This window comes from Myotis nattereri (genome assembly GCF_964212035.1).
Source record: "Myotis nattereri genome assembly, chromosome: 7".
In the NCBI taxonomy this organism is placed as follows: Eukaryota; Metazoa; Chordata; class Mammalia; order Chiroptera; family Vespertilionidae; genus Myotis; species Myotis nattereri.
Window position 1 is genome coordinate 50360872 of NC_138082.1, and position 18664 is coordinate 50379535.

At 41.2% G+C, this 18664-nt stretch overlaps 2 protein-coding genes across 2 annotated transcripts in view; both read left to right on the forward strand.

The window, feature by feature from the left end:
- The window catches only part of LOC308522009 (sodium channel protein type 1 subunit alpha), a 130384-nt gene extending 127024 nt beyond the window's left edge, over positions 1 to 3360 (forward strand). Inside the window, exon 28 of the mRNA XM_081095207.1 lies at positions 84 to 3360. Within this exon, the coding sequence (XP_080951333.1) occupies positions 84 to 1261 (1178 nt within the window). The 3' untranslated portion in view covers positions 1262 to 3360. The remainder of the gene's footprint in view (positions 1 to 83) is intronic.
- A 9514-nt stretch (positions 3361 to 12874) lies between these two features.
- Positions 12875 to 18664, forward strand: part of TTC21B (tetratricopeptide repeat domain 21B) — a 66239-nt gene continuing 60449 nt past the window's right edge. The window contains exons 1-3 of the mRNA XM_081096287.1: positions 12875 to 12980; positions 16397 to 16526; positions 16611 to 16721. Coding sequence (XP_080952413.1) covers positions 12960 to 12980; positions 16397 to 16526; positions 16611 to 16721 — 262 coding nt within the window. The 5' untranslated portion in view covers positions 12875 to 12959. The remainder of the gene's footprint in view (positions 12981 to 16396; positions 16527 to 16610; positions 16722 to 18664) is intronic.

Sequence of the window (18664 nt, forward strand, 5' to 3'; positions counted from 1 at the left end):
CCTTAGAGCCTTGACAGAAACTTAAGTGTTATTTTAATAGATAACTTCTTCATTGGTTGACATTCTCATTTTTTTATCCACAGGCATGTTTCTGGCAGAGCTGATAGAAAAATATTTCGTGTCCCCTACCCTGTTCCGAGTGATCCGTCTTGCCAGGATTGGACGAATCTTACGTCTGATCAAAGGGGCGAAAGGGATCCGCACGCTGCTCTTTGCTCTGATGATGTCCCTCCCTGCATTGTTTAACATCGGCCTCCTGCTCTTCCTGGTCATGTTCATCTACGCCATCTTTGGCATGTCCAACTTTGCCTATGTCAAGAGGGAAGTTGGAATTGATGACATGTTCAACTTTGAAACCTTTGGCAACAGCATGATCTGCCTGTTCCAGATTACCACCTCTGCTGGCTGGGACGGGTTGCTAGCACCTATTCTTAATAGTGGACCCCCAGACTGTGACCCTGATAAAGTAAATCCTGGAAGCGCAGTTAAGGGAGACTGTGGGAACCCATCTGTGGGGATTTTCTTTTTCGTCAGTTACATCATCATATCCTTTCTGGTTGTGGTGAACATGTACATCGCTGTCATCCTGGAGAACTTCAGTGTTGCTACTGAAGAAAGTGCAGAGCCCCTGAGTGAGGATGACTTTGAGATGTTCTACGAGGTTTGGGAGAAGTTTGACCCCGATGCTACCCAGTTCATGGAATTTGAAAAATTATCGCAGTTTGCAGCTGCTCTTGAACCCCCTCTCAATTTGCCACAGCCAAACAAACTCCAGCTCATTGCCATGGATTTGCCGATGGTCAGTGGTGACCGGATCCACTGTCTTGACATCCTATTTGCTTTTACTAAGAGGGTTCTGGGGGAGAGTGGAGAGATGGACGCTCTCCGTATACAGATGGAAGAACGATTCATGGCTTCTAATCCATCAAAGGCCTCCTACCAGCCAATTACTACAACTTTAAAACGAAAACAAGAGGAGGTGTCCGCTGTTATTATTCAGCGTGCTTACAGACGCTACCTTTTAAGGCGAACTGTAAAACAAGCTTCATTTATGTATAACAAAAATAGAATCAAAGGTGGGGTTAATCTTCTTGCAAAAGAAGACATGATCATTGACAGAATAAATGAAAATTCTATTACAGAAAAAACTGACCTGACCATGTCCACAGCAGCTTGTCCACCCTCCTATGATCGGGTAACAAAGCCAATCGTGGAAAAACACGAGCAAGAAGGCAAAGATAAAAAAGCCAAAGGGAAATAAACAGAAACAGACAAAAATAATTGGGTTACTATTTGTTTACAGCCTGTGAAGGTGATGTATTTTTGTCAATAGGACTCCTTGAGGAGGTCAATGCCAAACTGACTGTTTTTACACAAATCTACTTAAGGTCAGTGCCTACAATAAGACAGTGACCCCTTGTCAGAAAACTGCAACTCTGTGTAAAGGGGAGATGACAGGAGGTTACTGTTCTCACTACCAGCTGACACTGCTGAAGACAAGAGACAAAACAGCTACTCAGAATGTGAGGACCAGTTCCAAGGGGTGCAAACCTATGATTTGGGTTGTTCAACATGAAATACTTTAGTGTAGTAATTGTATCCACTCTTTTGCATTTCAACTGCCACATTTGTCACATTTTTACAAAATCTGTTCGTGGATTCATCTTTTTTTTAATCCATATGTTGTTTATTATATGTGACTATTTTTGTAAACGGGGTTTCTGTTGGGAAATAGATTAAAGGACCTCTTTACCAGGTATGCCACCGGGAGTGATGGCAATCACAGGGCCCTTCTCTCTGAACAAAGACTTGGTTTGCATGAGGGCATGCTACACTTAGAGATCATGCATGAAAAAAGGTCACAAGGAAAGCAATGAGTTCTTAAATTCCATCCATGTTTCCGGTGGGGTAATTAGGTGGTAATTGGAGGTGCTTTGCTCATCTTGTTTTGTGTTTTTGTTTTCAAATCCAGCCCCTAGACCAAGTACATCATTTTGGGGGTGGTAGGCCACTAAATGTTAGTAGGTGCAAACTTCATTCAAATGTCTGGAATCATAATGTTATGTTTCTGTTTATTGTATTAAAAAAAAAACCTAAATAATGAGCATTGCTTCTCCCCTGAAGACTGAATTGACCAAAAGAACCCTTTATAAATTTCTGCTTAATCCTGCACTTGGTTTAGCCATCTTCTGCTCAGCAAGATCAACGCTGTATATGTTACTGAAATGCTATTTATTATGTAAATAGTCATTTTACCCTGTGGTGCATGTTTGAGCAAACAAATAATGACCTAAGCACAGTATTTATTGCATCAAATATGTACCACAAGAAATGTAGAGTGCAAGCTTTACACAGGTAATATAAAATATTATGTACCATTATAAATAGTTTGGATGCTGTAAATGCATGTTTTTATTACCATGCCGCTATATCTGGTTTCTCCCACTGCTCAGAATCTCATTTATGAGAAACCGTATGTCAGTGGTAAAGTCAAGGAAATTGTTCAGCCAACTTCATTTCTTTATGTCATTAAGCAATAGCTTGCAGCACTTTAATAGCCTTTTGGTTATTTTTAAATTTTAAGTGGATAACATATGGTGTATAGCCAGACTGTACAGACATGTTTAAAAATAAACAAAAAAAAGAATCTTGCTTAACCTGTTAAAAATGTGTTTAGAATTTTATAAGCAAATATAAATACTGTAAAAAAAAAGTCATTTATTTTATTTTTCAGCATTATGTACATAAATATGAAGAGAAAATTACCTTCAGGTTGAGATCACAATCACTTTTCTTACTTTCTGTCCATAGTACTTTTTAATGGAAGAAATTTGCTAAAAAAGAAATGAAAATAAGACTGGGTAGTTGTGTATTTCTGCTTTTTATTACATTTGCTAATTTTAGATTATTTCATAATTTTAAGGGCCAAAATAGGTTCACAATTCACATCCAAATTATGCTTTGCAATTGGAAAAGGGTATGAAATTTTATTTACACTTTTGGTGTATTTACACTAGCTGATTGAAGGTAGTGTTTATTTTTCATTTCTGTCCTTTTTTCTAACTTCTGTTTATATTTTTATTTCTTTGGAGTCATGCTGCTTTAGAGTGCGGAAAATATGATGTGAGTTTCACATTATCCCCACACACACACACAAAAAATAGAGTAGTGAACGTATCTAGGCAATTACATCAGGACATTTTGTGTTTCTTACAGATGAAGTAAACCGTAGGCTCCTCTTTTTCTTAAAACTACTTAGATAAACTGTATTCGTGAACTGCATGCTGGAAAATGCTACTGTTACCCTAAATGATGCTAACCAACATTAAAAATGTGCAAAACTAATAAAGATTACATTTTCTATTTTATTGTTTGCCCGGGTACTTCATTTATAACAAAATGAAGCTATTTTTATTCAACAAACTGGGGGAGAAGGGGAGCTAAACACACACACATACACCCACAACTGGGTCTACCTGGGCTGACAGTGGGGTGTGTCTCTGTTAGGAGAAAGAACTAATGTCAGAGTATAAGCTGGTGTCTGTCTCCAGGAGGAAACGTAAGGAAACCCAAATGATGGTGGATGGCGACTTGAAGCACAAAAAGAATCCCTTAAATTTGTATTTTAAAAAAATGAAAGTTGCTATGTGTGAGCTGAATATTTTGTTTGTACCCCCAGAGCCACACTTTTCCAAGTTTCTCCATGCTGCTCTGTATGAGGGTAATTGTATGCATTGCATCAGTCTCATCAATCAATCTCTTACTCTACAGCTCACAACTGCTTTGGCCAATGGGAAGCAGCATCAGGAAGCACCGATGGGAGAAGAGTGAATTAGGTGTTTATCCCCAGTACCTTTGTTGAGCTGCTCTGGGTTGGCAGTGGCTGCATTTGACAATCTCAGTTATGAAGCCAGAAGGGAGAATATGACCTTGACAAGAAAAGGAACAGTAATGTGCAGTGTTTCTCTCATCCTTCAACAACCTTGTCTTTTCACATGGTAGCCCTGAAACAACATGAAAATAATACTGATGTATCAATGGCTGAAAAGAATTTCCTATTTCCAATCAATATAAATAAGAATTATAACAAAATTCTTGCCAATTTTTTATACTCCACATCCATACCAGTACTCAACAAGTACAAAGAGAACTGGTGAACATAATTCTAAAGATCAACATACTCATTTTTGTATTATTTTGCATAATATTTTGGTACCAAAAAGTAACTAATGCTCATGTAATGAAGTGATGTTAGTGTAAGACATAGTAAACAGCTTGAAGGGGGTTCTCACTGGTCGAAATGGGCAATTTGACATCAAAATAAATAATGATAGTAATAGATTATAACCCATTGAATGAAATAACAATCCACCAGTATATACTGATATAAGTGGAGAAAAGGACAAATCTAACCCTTACAGTTAAATGTTAACTGTCAAGTATAGTAGAAATAATGGAGTTAGAAAGTCACCAGTTAGCCATCTTCATAATGACAATTGATTCAGGCAAAAGTAATCAATGAATACTAAAACTCATGGGTGAGTTCAATGAGGAAAAGGAAATTTACATAGTCTCAATGGTATCTCTTCTGTATTAATTATAAAAATAACGAAGTTTACAGTGGAAAAATCTAGCAAACACTATCTTCAAAAATAACATCACCAATTATGGAATCAATTATACTGAAAAAGACAGGAGTACAGTTTAAGAGAGCTGTGAGACAAGGAATTTTTTTTCAGCCTTGCAGAATATCTTACTAGGGTGCTGTTTTCTAAATGCCCACAAGAGGGTGCTGTTCTCAGAATACCCATAAGAGAGGACTATAACAAAAATAAAGAATTTTAAAAATAAATAAATAATAAATAAATTTATAAAAAGACTAAAATTATTTTCGTTATAAAGCTCTTTTAGAAATTATGGTTACAATGATTTGTAGTGGGTTGTTTATTTAATATTTTATTTGGCCAAATTAACTATTTGTGTTCTACTAGCACATGGAATCTAGAAACCACTGGGTTCACACAAACACTCATCCTCTTAAGTTTGAGATTTGTATGTGTGTACCAGATAGTTCAGACATTAGAACTGTATAAGCTATATTAAAGACAGAAAATATGTCCTGTAATTGCCTATCATATCAATGTGCACAGAAAGTTCATGTTATTATGTAAGAAAATAAATGTTTCTGAATCACTATGAACTTATTAAAAGGTTCATAATAAAAAATATTACTTCAATCCCAGATAATACATTTCTTCCTGGAACATGGGAACAGTCTATGAGGTTGTCAATTAATATTTATTCAACCAGTGTGGCAGCAAAGGCACTGGCAGAGGAAAATATTCCAGGCAGCCAAGTATTGCTGGGGAAGTTGCATCACCAAGAAATTCTTAACATCACAAGTGGATAATCTGCAATGTCAATTTAATGTTGCTCAAGTTCCTTATCATGCCTTCAGAACACTCGTATTTGAACTGGCTTTTACTTCACCAAGAAACATGAGGACATTGTCAAGAACTTCTTCAACTTCCTTCCTCTTCGAATGAAAAATGTCTTCCTTTCCATTCCCTTCCCTTCCTTGCCCCTCTCTTTGCTGTCTTTTCTTTCACTCTCTTCTTCTCCCTCCCTTTCCTTTCCTTCATTTCTTCCCAGAGATCATTTTCCCCCATTCATTTCTACATACCCTGATACTTTGTTCCATGGTTTATTCTCCTCTCTTGTATCTATTATCTCTCTGACTCTTGATTGATCCTTTTTGTCTGGATTTGTATTTTCAAAACCGTTTTTATTTTATTCTTGCAAAATAACTGCTCAAGTCTGATGCATTTTGACCTACAGTTCCATTATCTCATTCCTTTTAAAAATTACCTTCTAAAATCAGGGTTCTATACTTATCACCTTCTATCTCAGTTAAAATTCAATGAAATATAGGCCCCAATGATATTTATGTGAAAATTTGGCTGTGAATAATATTATTAACATAGCACTTTGAGTTTTCAAAATGCAATTCTGGCTATTATCCTTTCAATAACATGAGGAGGGAAAGGACTAGAAAATACAAAAGGTGGATATATGAACAAAGATTGTTACCCATGTGAAGCAAAGCTGTACATACTCTGCTACTGGTTATCATGAATTACGTCTCCCCTGTTTAATGCTTACTTAAAAAGGCAAGATGTTCATAGAGCTTCAATCCTAACTGCAGCATTTCATTTTCTTTTTTTGTTTGTTTTCCAGGAATGTAACAACCTTTTTTTTAATGAAGGTATGGGGACCAGAAATTTCTTAAAATAAATTTATAGGTAATTATATTTTGTGTAAATTCTTCATGAAAAATATATTGTGATAGAAAATTTAATTTGCTCACTAAACTATTAATGACTTCATTACCTTATGTTAAACTTGCCACAATATGTATATATTTCATGGGAAATGGGCAAGCATTAATACACAGGTTTTTCTTCTTTTTTTCAAGCTGTGTGAAAGAACTTGTGATGGACAGATTCAAATATCAAACAGATGCTGAATTTTATTCTTCCAAAGCACCTTCTTTCTCTCTTTAATGCTCTCAAATCCGCCTCTTCCACCAGTGTACAATTAGCCTAATCCAGTTATCTTTACTCAGTTGTCATCATATTTCATGGATTTTCAGAATTCGATGTTAATGATCATCACCACCTCCTTCATTAAATTGTATCTTCTGCCTGGCTGGTATGTCTCAGTGATTGAGCATCAACCTATGGACCAGGAGGTCACAGTTCAATTCCCAGTTGGGGCACATGCCCAGGTTGCATGCTTGATCCCCAGTGTGGGGCATGCTGGAGGCAGCTGATCAATGATTCTCTATCATCATTGATGTTTCTCTCTCCCCCCGCCCACTCCTCTCTGAAATCAACAAAATATACATATATGTTTAAAAATCGTATTTTTCTTTGCTGTCAATAAAGCTAAATAAACTATTCTAGGCCTCCTCTTGTATTTTAGGTTCTTTGCCTTTACTGTTTATTAACTTTTCCTCTCCTTTGTTTTATACTGCAGCATTTGCCTTTTTGCCAAGCCTGTGCTGCAGTTCCAAAGATTGGTCATTTATACTTGAATACTCAGCTATCACCGCCAATTAAATATGTGTAAAACTGATCTGACGATATTCTATTCCTCTCAACCACCAATAGCACTAAACTGCTTTCCCAACATCTGTTACTATTAGGATTATTCTTGTAGCTCAGCAAAAGAAGTAAGTATAAATTTACTCTATGGGAGAATACAGGGATAGTTATAACAGGGTAAATTCTGATCTAGGTTAGAAGAATCAGAGGAGTAGGGCAGCCCAAAAACACCAGAAATTTTCTAGAATAGAGGTCAAAAGCATAGACTCTGAAGCCAGATTATCTGGGTTCAAATATCAGTTAAACTACTTACCAGCAACCTTGGACAATTTCTTAATCCCTCTTTGCCCCAAATTTTCATCAGAAATGGAAGTAATAATTCTTGAGAGCGTGGAATGAGTTCATACAAGTGAAGGTGCGGGTTAGAGCAGATTTTGACTTTTAGGAAAAGGAAATAGAAACCAGGGACATAATTTAAGAAGCTACGGGGAAACAGAAAGCAATGATGAGACATAAGCCTTGACCACCCTCTCATCTCTGCTTCTACCTCCTGAAACAAACCCACCCTTCAGGATTTGGTGACAGCTTCCTTGTTTCTTATTGCTGGAAGAGAATTTTATCTCCAATGAACTCTATGGAGTTTTGATGTACATGCCCAACCCCAGACACTTTTGAGAATGAAGGAGAGGACTGCTAATAATTACACTAAAGCAGCAGGCGTAAGTGCAGACCCTTCTAGGCTAACCAGGACCTCACATATGCCATTTGTATGGCCTGTAAACTGCCTTGGCGCAGTGGTTGGAATGCGGGCTTCTGCCTCTCATCGCCCTTCTCCTCCACTTCTGCCATGAGAACACACACACCAGATAATGTCGGATAATCAGACACTGGCCTTAAGTACTTTGTATCCTTTACAGTATTTTGTGCACAGGAGGTGCTCAGTAGATAATTTGTAAATGAGCAAATTAGTTAATTTTTAGCACTGCTTTAAATTGTTCTTCTCTTAACTTATTTACCTTTCTAAGATCTTTTCCTGTCGTATACTATACTAGAGGCCCGGTGCACAAAAATTTGTGCACTCGGGGGAAGGGGGGTCCCTCAGCCCGGCCTGTGCCCTCTCGCAGTCTGGGACCCCTCGGGAGATAACAACCTGCTGGCTTAGGCCTGCTCCCAGGTGGCAGAGGGCAGGCCCATTCCCTAGGTGCAGCCCCTGATTGGGCTCAGAGCAGGGCCGATTGGGGAGTTGGGGCACCGCCCTCTGTCACGCACAGAGCAGGGCCCATCAGGGGGGTTGGGGCTCCGTACCCTGTCATGCACAGAGCAGGGTCAATCAGGGGGTTGGGGAGCTCCCCCCTGTCATGCACAGAGCAGGGCCGATAGGGGAGTTGGGGCACCGCCCCCTGTCACACTCAGGGCAGAAAGGATCAGGGGGTTGGGGCGCCGCCACTGTCACACTCAGGGCAGGGCCGATGGGGAGGTTATGGCTCTACCCCATCACACACAGAGCAGGGCCTGTGGGGGGGCGGGAGGGCTGGGGCGCTGCACCCTGTCACACACAGAGCAGGGCGGATAGGGAGGTTGTGGCCCCGCCCCCTGTCACACACAGAGCCACAGGGCGATCAGGGGGTTGGGGCGCTGCTCCCTGTCATGCTGATCCCGGTGCCGGGAGGCCTCTCAGCTCCACTGATCCCAGTGCTAGGAGGCATATTACTCTTTTACTATATAGAATAGAGGCCTGGTGCATGGGTGGGGGCTGGCTGGTTTGCCCTGAAGCGTGCCCTGGATCAGGGTGGGGTTCCCACTGGGGTGCCTGGCCAGCCTGGATGAGGGGATGATGGCTGTTTGTAGCTGGTCACACACCCTTCAGGGTGGGGATCCGCACTGGGGTGCCTGGCCAGTCTGGGTGAGGGGCTGAGGGCTGTTTTCAGGCTGGGACTGAAGCTCCCAACTGCTTCTTTTTTTCTTTTTCTTTTTTATTCTGGGCCAGCTTTAGCTCTGAGGCTCCAGCTCTGAGGCCTCCGCTCCTGAAAGCAGGTATCTGGTTTGTTTCGGTTCTATAATTGAAACTCTGTATCAACTCCAGCTCTGAGATCCCAGCTCGCTGAAAGCTGGTTTCTGGGGTTTTGTTTAGCTTCTATATTTGTAACAATGTTTCAAACTGCAGGTTCAGAGGCCGGCAAGGCAGGCGGGGAATGTTGTAGTCCTTTGTCACTGAAGCAAGCAAGCCTCATGTTAGTTTCAAGCTGCCTGGCTGCCTTCTGCCATCTTGGCTGGGAGTTAATTTGCATATCTCGCTGATTAGCCAATGGGAAGGGTAGCGGTCGTACGCCAATTACCATGTTTCTCTTTTATTAGATAGGATTAGAGACCTGTCATTATAGGTAAAATATATAAAGTAGTAACATCACAAAAGTTACCAATGAAACTCAGTTTTGGTATACTGTAGTAATAATGGGTATACATATAATAAACATTAAAACATATATGACATCCATAAGAGCACATACACTTCCTCTCTATTATATAAGAAATAAACATAGTGTAAGTGTGGATATAGGTATACATAGATATATACATAAATATTTCCAAGGTATAAGAGTCCATACATTGATACTTGACTTTTTAGAACTTAAGGGTTATACAGTACTTACCTCATTCTTTGTTATGGTGGAACTGTTGAACTTATCATTTTAAATTTATTTTGCTAAAAGGAATTAGAGCTTCTGGGCCTTGTTTTCTTTTCAGCATCGCTTGGCCTGGCTCTTATATGCATTATTAATGTTCATTTTTCATCGAGGATGGTGAAAAAATGTCTTGTTCTGCAGTATCTCTGGAAGTCATTGAAAACACAAATTTCTAAAGGCAAGCAGATTGTACCTTTGTTCAACCGCAGTGGTAAGTGCAGCCTTTTTGCCTTACCTTAGGGAAAATATCAAGTTATACTGACTGATAACCTGAAACAGGTGCAATGCTCAGGCAAAATATAGTAACCAGAAGATTGTGAACTTACAAATATGTAAAAAGCTAAATAATAGGATTTATGGAGAATGGTCAGAGTACCTAGAAATATTTCAGAGAAAAGGAGAGTGAGGAAGGACTTCATTCAAATAAGCAGAGGTCGTTCTATTTGTCATATATAACGTTCGCGGAAATAAAACTCATTTGACAGTTAATAGCATTAAATATAGTATGGAACTAGCCAGGTATGTCTTAGGACTTTATGATATTCTGCTTTCCCAACCAAAACCTAGCTATTTCCATGGCATTCTCTTGGCCTTCCTTTAAACATCCAAATCAATCAAACCACGACCTCAGTATAGTGGGCCCCAAGTCTCTGGACCTATTTATATAATCCAGGGGTGCGCAACCTTTTTGTGAGTGCGTGCCAAAACCAGCAAAATCTCTGACTCAAAATTCTTCTGCGTGCCAACCCTAATTTTTTGAGAACATGTTACGCCTACTTGATATCTCTTAAGCTGTATGTATGTGAAGAACCTTGAAGAAATAATAAAATTCATTTGAGCGACAAAAACACAGTATATGATGATGAAAAATACATTTATTTTTAATGTATACATGTACACTGATAGTCCGACAAAAAACTTTATGACTCCGTTTGATATTATCAGTGGGACTTTTGCTGCTGCATCACTGATGACAGAGATTTTACATCAGGTTTATATTCCATGACCTTCAGAGATATGCACGAGCTACTACTTTCATCTGTCAGGCTACTCCTATTACGAGATTTAACAAAATTCATCACTGAGAACAAAGATTCACAAGCATATGTGGATGAAACCAAAACACTGGTCGGATCTAGGGAGGCAGGGAGAGTTAAGGCAGAGGCATAGAAATTGCTCTTCCCCTCTCTCGTCAATCCATGTCTATGGTCTTTAAGATAACTTGCTATGTAAAATTATTTATTTATCTAAGATGCACCTACACTGAATTTACCTGAAAAATAAAAAAGTCAATATTAAGAAAAAAATTGTAAATGGAAGATTATAAGAGAGGGTTTCACGTGCCAGCAAAAGTTACTGGCGTGCCATGTTTGGCACGCGTGCCAGGGGTTGCCCACCCCTGATATAACCTCTTTCAATAATCTTAGAACAATTAAAAAAAAAAAAACTCCTCTAATTTGAAAAACCTCCCAGGGCAATATCTAAAAATACAGTTCTAAGTATTACCTGAAATTAAATCAGAATCCCCATAAATACATACATACAAACATACTTTGGCTGGTGTTGCTCAGTGGTTGGAGTGTGGTCTGAGCACCAAAGGGTCTTGGGTTCAATTCCCAGTCAGGGGTGCATGCCTGTATGAAGATCAATGGAGAAAACATCCTTGGGTGAGGATTAACAAAAATAAATAAATAGATAAATATCTCAGTGAGTAGCTTGATCATTTTGTGCCTTTAACCATGCTCCTGAGACATTTTCTTCCAGATGAACTTTTCACTTGGAAGCAAAGGCATCCAGTTAAAGATTACATTCTTTGATAACCACGTTGGTTTGCAGTATTCTCTTCTGCATACCAAGTGCAGATTAATCCACTGCTCTCAGTATCAGTCCAGCAGCTATTACCACAGACATTTAGCGTGCCTATAAATGTTGGAAACAGAAATAACTATCCGTATGAAAATAATATGTGCTTCCTTGGGTGGAATACTCTTTCAAAGGAGGCCAATGAGAGATCGTGCCTAGCCTTGAAGCCTGGGAGGGTAGCCACCCCCTTCCCTCAGGTTGTCCTTACCCAATCTACTGGCACCAAAGTTCATGGACTCCACAACAAATTTAAAACCAGACTCACGCAACTATAAATCACACCGGCTAAATTAGACAACACTAGAATCAAAATTTGGAATTCATGTAAATGACTACAAAGATCACCGACACCTCAAATCTTAACTGCTATTTAGAAAACATCTCTAAGGAAAAATAGAACATCTCTTAGTCCATTATATTTTAATTTAATGTTCTGAAAAAGTGAAAAAAATCTATGAGCAGTTAACAGAGTTGCCTGATGGGAACAGACATAAAAGTCTGCCTAAAGATTAATTTTATTGTCAACTTGAAATCAATTGTATCATTTTAAAAAAACGAAACAAATTCTTCCTCTCATTATCAGGGCCATAAAAAAAAAAAAATTCCATATTCATTCTTACAACAATCATGGGATTGCAGCAATGCCTGTGAAGATGAGCCCAAGAGGCGCATCCCCTTTGTTACAAGTTCGTGATTTTTCCGCGCCACCTTGTGGCCATCGTACAGCCACCGTGACACTTACAGGGTTTCCCCCCCGAGGCTGCTGGGGCCTTTCGGTAGCCGCATCGCTGGAACCGGCCTCGGCACGAACTTGCCGAAAATGGTGTCCTTCCCTATGACCACAGATGAGACACCGACTTGCCCGTTTTCCTTCTTCCTCCCCTATTTTCTTTTCTTTCTTTTTTTAAAACATTTGTTGTTGATTTTTAGAGGTCAGTTGGTTGGGCGTCCTCCCTACTTTCTTTCTCCCTTAATTTCAGGCCCGCGGGCCCGCCACCCACTGTCCCCTCGGGCCGCCTCCGGTGGGGCCTCCTTGGTCTTCCCCCCGCAACCGCGGCGCCCCCGCCTCCACGCGCATCGTCCCCGCGGGTGGCGGCCCCGGTCCCGCCTCCTCCCTGCAATCCCTGCAGCGCGGACCGCCCTCCCCGCGGCAGCCAATGGCGGCGTGACCCCGCCTCGCCCCGCCCTCTAGCCCCGCCCGCTAGCCCCGCCCCCGGGCCCCGGAGCGCGAGCCGGGTCTGGGCCTCGCTGCGGCGCGCGGACCCCTGCTCTCCCCGGAGGCCCGCGGCCCGGCCTCGGGAGCGCCATGGACGCGCAGGGGCTGAAGGTGAGCGGGCGGAGCCTGGACGTGGGGTGCATCTGGGGAGGATTGGGAGCCGGGGCGTGGGGAGACCGCGGCCGTCTGCGCTGGGCGTTGGTACCTGCGGTGCCCGCGCCCAGCCTGGCGGGCGGCCCGGCGCTCGGTCGCCCGGTCCACCTCCCAAGCGCTGCTTTGGGAGCTCGAGGTCCCGGCGGCCTCCCCCGCGCGCCGCTCCCCGCATTGCCTGGCCCGCCCTGTCTGCTGGGTGCGCGTTTACTTTGGTGCCCTGTTTGCTCGGAAGCCTTGGCCCCCACATGACACCTCCGGCGCCTCCCGGTGAGATTTTAGTAACTTCCAGCCAACTAGTGTCCGCTCCCCGAAAGGAGCGCGGGAAGATGAGATGGACACAGTTAGAGGCAGAGCTTGGAAAATGGAGGAGGCTCTATTCTAGGGGGATGGTCTTCTCTGTCTATCACCGATTCATCGGCTCAGCAGACGTTGACTGACAATCCACTTAAGAAATTATGTGAAGCCCTAACCAGTTTGGCTCAGTGGATAGAGCGTCGGCCTGTGGACTGAAGGGTCCCAGGTTCGATTCCGGTCAAGGGCATGTACCTTGGTTGTGGGCACATCCTCAGTAGGAGGTGTGCAGGAGGCAGCTGATCGATGTTTCTAACTCTCTATCCCTCTCCCTTCCTCTCTGTAAAAAATCAACAAAATATTTAAAAAAAAAAAAAAAAGAAGAAAAAAGACAGTATTCAATTTGCTTAAAAAAATAAATTATGTGAAAACAAAGACATGAGACTTGAAAAGAAGTTGCTTTTAGGATGACGGTGCTCTCTGTACCTTTGTGCACCAAATCCTTCGTCCAGCGGATGGTGATGAAGGGCGCACACAGTGTGTCCACTAGGTGCTGGAGATGGTGATGAGCAGAATGGAGCAGTCCCTGCCTCCACACATTGTATGGCTAGTGCTGGAGAAAACCTTAATTAAATTAATGCACTAGATATATTGAATGCCTCTTGTGTCTGGCACTATTCGCTATAAGCCCTGCAATAATAAAGTTAGATAAAACCCTCTCAATCTCGGATTTTACATTTGACCAAGAGACGTTAGACCGTAAACAGGTAAATAAAATGGGTGCCGCATTGGATGGTGGTAGGTGGATGCAGGACAGTTGGGCAGTGGTAGGGGATGCTGTAGTGTCGATATTTTGCCGAAATTTTGACATTATTGTATCTTCCTGTGAAGCCTACTCCCCACCCCTTAAATTTTTGTCATCACTTGAAATGTATCCTTTGTACTACCACCCAAAAGGAATTGTTTAATAAGAACACTTTTCATGCTAAAAACTGTTATGTGTTCCTCATCACTTAGACTAGAGCAGTGGTCGGCAAACTGCGGCTCGCGAGCCACATGCGGCTCTGTGGCCCCTTGAGTGTGGCTCTTCCACAAAATACCACATGCGGGCGCGCATGTACAGTGCAATTGAAACTTCGTGGCCCATGCGCAGAAGTTGGTATTTTGTGGAAGAGCCACACTCAAGGGGCCACAGAGCCGCATGTGGCTCGCTGAACTAGAGGATCAACTTAATATAAGACACTTCTTGACCCTACCTGCCTCTCCAATTTAGTCATCCAGTAATCCCTGTCTTACTTAAGGTTCTAGAACAGGGAATGGCAAACCATGGCTTTGTTCCAATAAATTCTTATTTACGAATCCAGAAATTTGAATTTCATATATGCTATGAGGTATTTTTCTTATCTTTTCTTAACAATTTGAAAACGTACAAACCATTCTTACCTTGCTGGCCATAGAAAACAAGCATAGGCTAGATAGGGCCATGAGCCATAGTTTGCCAATCCTTTCTCTAAATTATGGAATGACCATTAGTCCTCTGCATCCCACCCATCCCTCTGTTTCATTACTGGATAGCTGCAGTGCCTCTGCCTCGCTAGCTCCTGTACCTTCCTCACAAATCATGAGAGGGGCATCGGAAGAGTGTGTTTATGTGTGGAGGGGGAGTGGGAGTTTGCAAATCAAGAATCAGCTCTGAAGTCCTCTCCAAGAATCTTTCTCTTAATTTTACTTTTCCCTGCTACCCACACCCAATCCTCCTTCTCCTATATCCTCAAAGCAACTTTTCTTGTATTTAGTACATCGTATTTCAGTTTTCTTAGATTCTAGTCTTATTTTAAAAATGTAAGCATTTCTGGGCAGGAGCTGCCATGTTTTACTCATCTTCACATTCACAGTACCTCGCCCAGTGCCTGGCACTAACTAGCAGATGGGTGGTCAGTAATTGTTGGACTGAACAACCTAACCTGAACCAAGGTAGTGGTAATGGGTATGGAGGGTGGGGAATAGGCTACAGAAACAGAAGAACCTAATGACTGCTTACGTAGGGGACTGGGCAAAAGGGAAGGGAGGATTCCATGACTCCACATCTGGCTTGGGCAGTGGGGCAAATGGAAGGATGAATCTGGAACTTACATGAGAGGTCTTAGCTGGGCACATGGTGTTTTATTTCATCAGCATATAGGGGTAGGAGGAACTTTTTTTTCCAAATAGGATTTTTACAGTATGATATCTTAATTAATCTTCACAATGACCTGTAAACAACTAACAGCATTTTACAAGTGAGCAAACTCAGGAGCTATAAGATGGACCAGAAATTTGAAACCAGGTCTTTTTGTCTTTAAGCCATGTCCTCCCCCCACCCCCCACCCCTTTATTTATTTTTAGAGAGAGAGAAGGGAGAGGGATACAGAGAGAAAAACATTGATGAGAGTGAAGCATCCTCCGTTGTCTGCCTCCTGCACGCCCTCTACTGGGGATGGAGCTCGCAGCTCGGGCACGTGTCCTGACCAGGAATGGGACCAGAGGCCTATTGGTTCCTGGGTGCATGCTCAAATGCTGAGCACACAGGCCGGGGCAGCCAGGGCACCCAAGTCCCTTTTACAATACCATGCCACTGCCTTTCCAGAGAGTTAGATTCTTAGTGATACTAACTGCTGGACAGAAGTCAAGTAAAATGATATTAAAAGTATCCTTAGTGTTGGGAAACTAAGAGATCATTTCCCCTCTAGGAGGGGGCACTGGGGGAAAACTGCATTTTATTGAGATGTGCTGTGGGGGGCTTGGAGATGGAGTATGGATCAGACTTTCAAGAAATATAGCCAAGACGGAGACTAGAGAGCAGGAGGGAGGCAAAGTAAAAGTTCCAGAGAACATTCGCTTAACAATTTAGAAGAAAGGATCGAAATTACTAGAAAACACCAAGATATTTAAATAATTTTGTGTTCATTGTGTTCTGTATTTCTTCGTATTAAGTGCTATGCTTTAACAAGTTTTAGATTATTCAAGATTTTAGATTATTATCTGCTTCGATATCTCAGGACACCAGAATCTCCTTGTAACATTTACTTCTTATTTCCTTTTAGACTTTGATTAATTACTATTGTCAAGAGAGGTATTTCCATCATGTGTTGCTTGTTGCCAGTGAAGGAATTAAGAAGTATGGTAATGACCCCGTCTTCAGATTTTATCATGCCTATGGTACATTAATGGAAGGTATGTGCAAATTATTAACCGTGCTGCATTGAATTCTTGTTTTGCACTAAGAATAATTTTTCACATCATAATTTTGACTTTCAGGTAAAACTCAAGAAGCTCTTCGAGAATTTGAGACTCTTAAAAATAAACCAGATGTATCACTTTGTTCTCTGCTTGCACTGATATACGCCCATAAAATGAGTCCTAATCCAGGTATAGTAGGACAATTTTTCCTACTCAATTTATTTTGTTTTTTCTCAATTGCCATAGCATTTAGTCTGATCATACTGTATTACATATTATCTATAGGTACTTTTTATATCATGTATGTTTTATCATCCCGACAAGATTGTAAGTTCAGCCGAAACCGGTTTGGCTCAGTGGATAGAGCGTCGGCCTGCGGACTGAGCGGTCCCAGGTTCGATTCCGGTCAAGGGCATGTACCTGGGTTGCGGGCATATCCCCAGTAGGGGATGTGCAGGAGGCAGCTGATCGATGATTCTCTCTCATCGATGTTTCTAGCTCTCTATCTCTCTCCCTTCCTCTCTGTAAAAAAATCAATAAAATATATTTAAAAAAAAAAAAGATTGTAAGTTCATCAAGCAGAAGACATACGTATCTTACATTTCTTTCATATTCTTATATCCTTTGGAAGAATTTTCATTTGTACATAGGAGTTGTTTGAGTTAACATAAAGGTGAACATATATTAGCAGTTGTTAAGCAAACAAACAAAAAGAATAGCCCCAAACAGGTATGTACATAAATTGCTCTGTAACAGCCAACTTTATAACCAGTTATGTTCAAATATATAGCTTTATACAGTGTATTTCTTCTGCTATATCTTAAGCTTCTTAAAGACCTTTATGTCCCCAAGAGGGCTAATCCTTGGAAGATATTCAGTAAATTTTTATTAAGTAATAGTTTGGACAATATTATAGAAAAACTTTATGCAAAACCAGCAATTCAAATTGTGTGAACTGTCTTTATATATTTATTTATTTAATATTATACATATAAGTTGTGATCCATAACATCTTATATGATCTAGTTGAAAAAAGAAAATGTAAAAACCACCAATATTAAGGGTAAGGGATTAATGGGGGGAGAAAGGGGACATAGGTAATACTTTCAACGATAAAGAGTTTTTAAAACACCAAGATTAAATTCTAATGTTGCTATTAAATAAAATGATAAATAAAACAAATTACTCCCGAATTAATGGAAAATAGTATGTACTATTAATCCATAGGAGTAGCCTGGGAAAGCTTCGTGAAAGATAGGAACTTAATCTGGATCTTTGAAAGACAGGCAGGATTTCAGGATAAAGCATATTTGTCAGACAGGAGAAATGCATGGGCAAACACATGGAATTGGTTCAGGATTCAACTCTTCTGTGGATCCCCTTTCTCTATGCCCCAGCAGGAGTTTTAAGCTGGAACAGAGAAGTTTCATAGGAGAGCTGTAGTCAATAAGCCTTTAAATAAATTAGTACAAAATATTTTCTTCCTAGAATCAAGTTTTCATTTAATTGATTATTCCCAACAGTATTGATTCTGTTGGGAAGTGTGATTTTCGGGACACTAAAAAGATGGAGGCAGAAATATTGCCGAGGGACACTTGAGTACTGACTCTACTTTTCACCATATGTGATGCTGAGTAGGCGTGAGCCCAGGAGGGGCCCAGAGGTTTGTCAGTAGTGCCTAGGAAAGGCCTGGATTGTTCCTGTACATTCTTCCTGAGTTCTGACGTAAGTCCTGAATATAAAAGGGCTGTGATGCAATAAGAACTTGAGCTGCGAGGGGGCAAGAGCTAACTTTGTGCAGGTGGTGTCCCAGCTAACTGATGCCTCGTTGGAGACCTGATGGGAATCTGGGCAGAAGACTGCAGCTCCTGCTCCTGCCGGATGAGTTCTTTTCTGTCTCTGTATCGTGGTTCTTTAACAAACGTTTCTGAAGGGAGGTGGGCGGCAGGCAGGAGTCTTCTTGCCAAGCAAGCTGTAGCCCACTGAAAATGATTGTATTTCCGAAAGTCATGAAGTGGTACCTTGGTGATTCCACACTTCAATTTAAATTCTGTCATTGGACTAAAAGGAAGGGTCACTTATCTTTCCTTGGAAGCCATTTTCAGAAAGGTAGAGGCTGTTAGAATCACTGC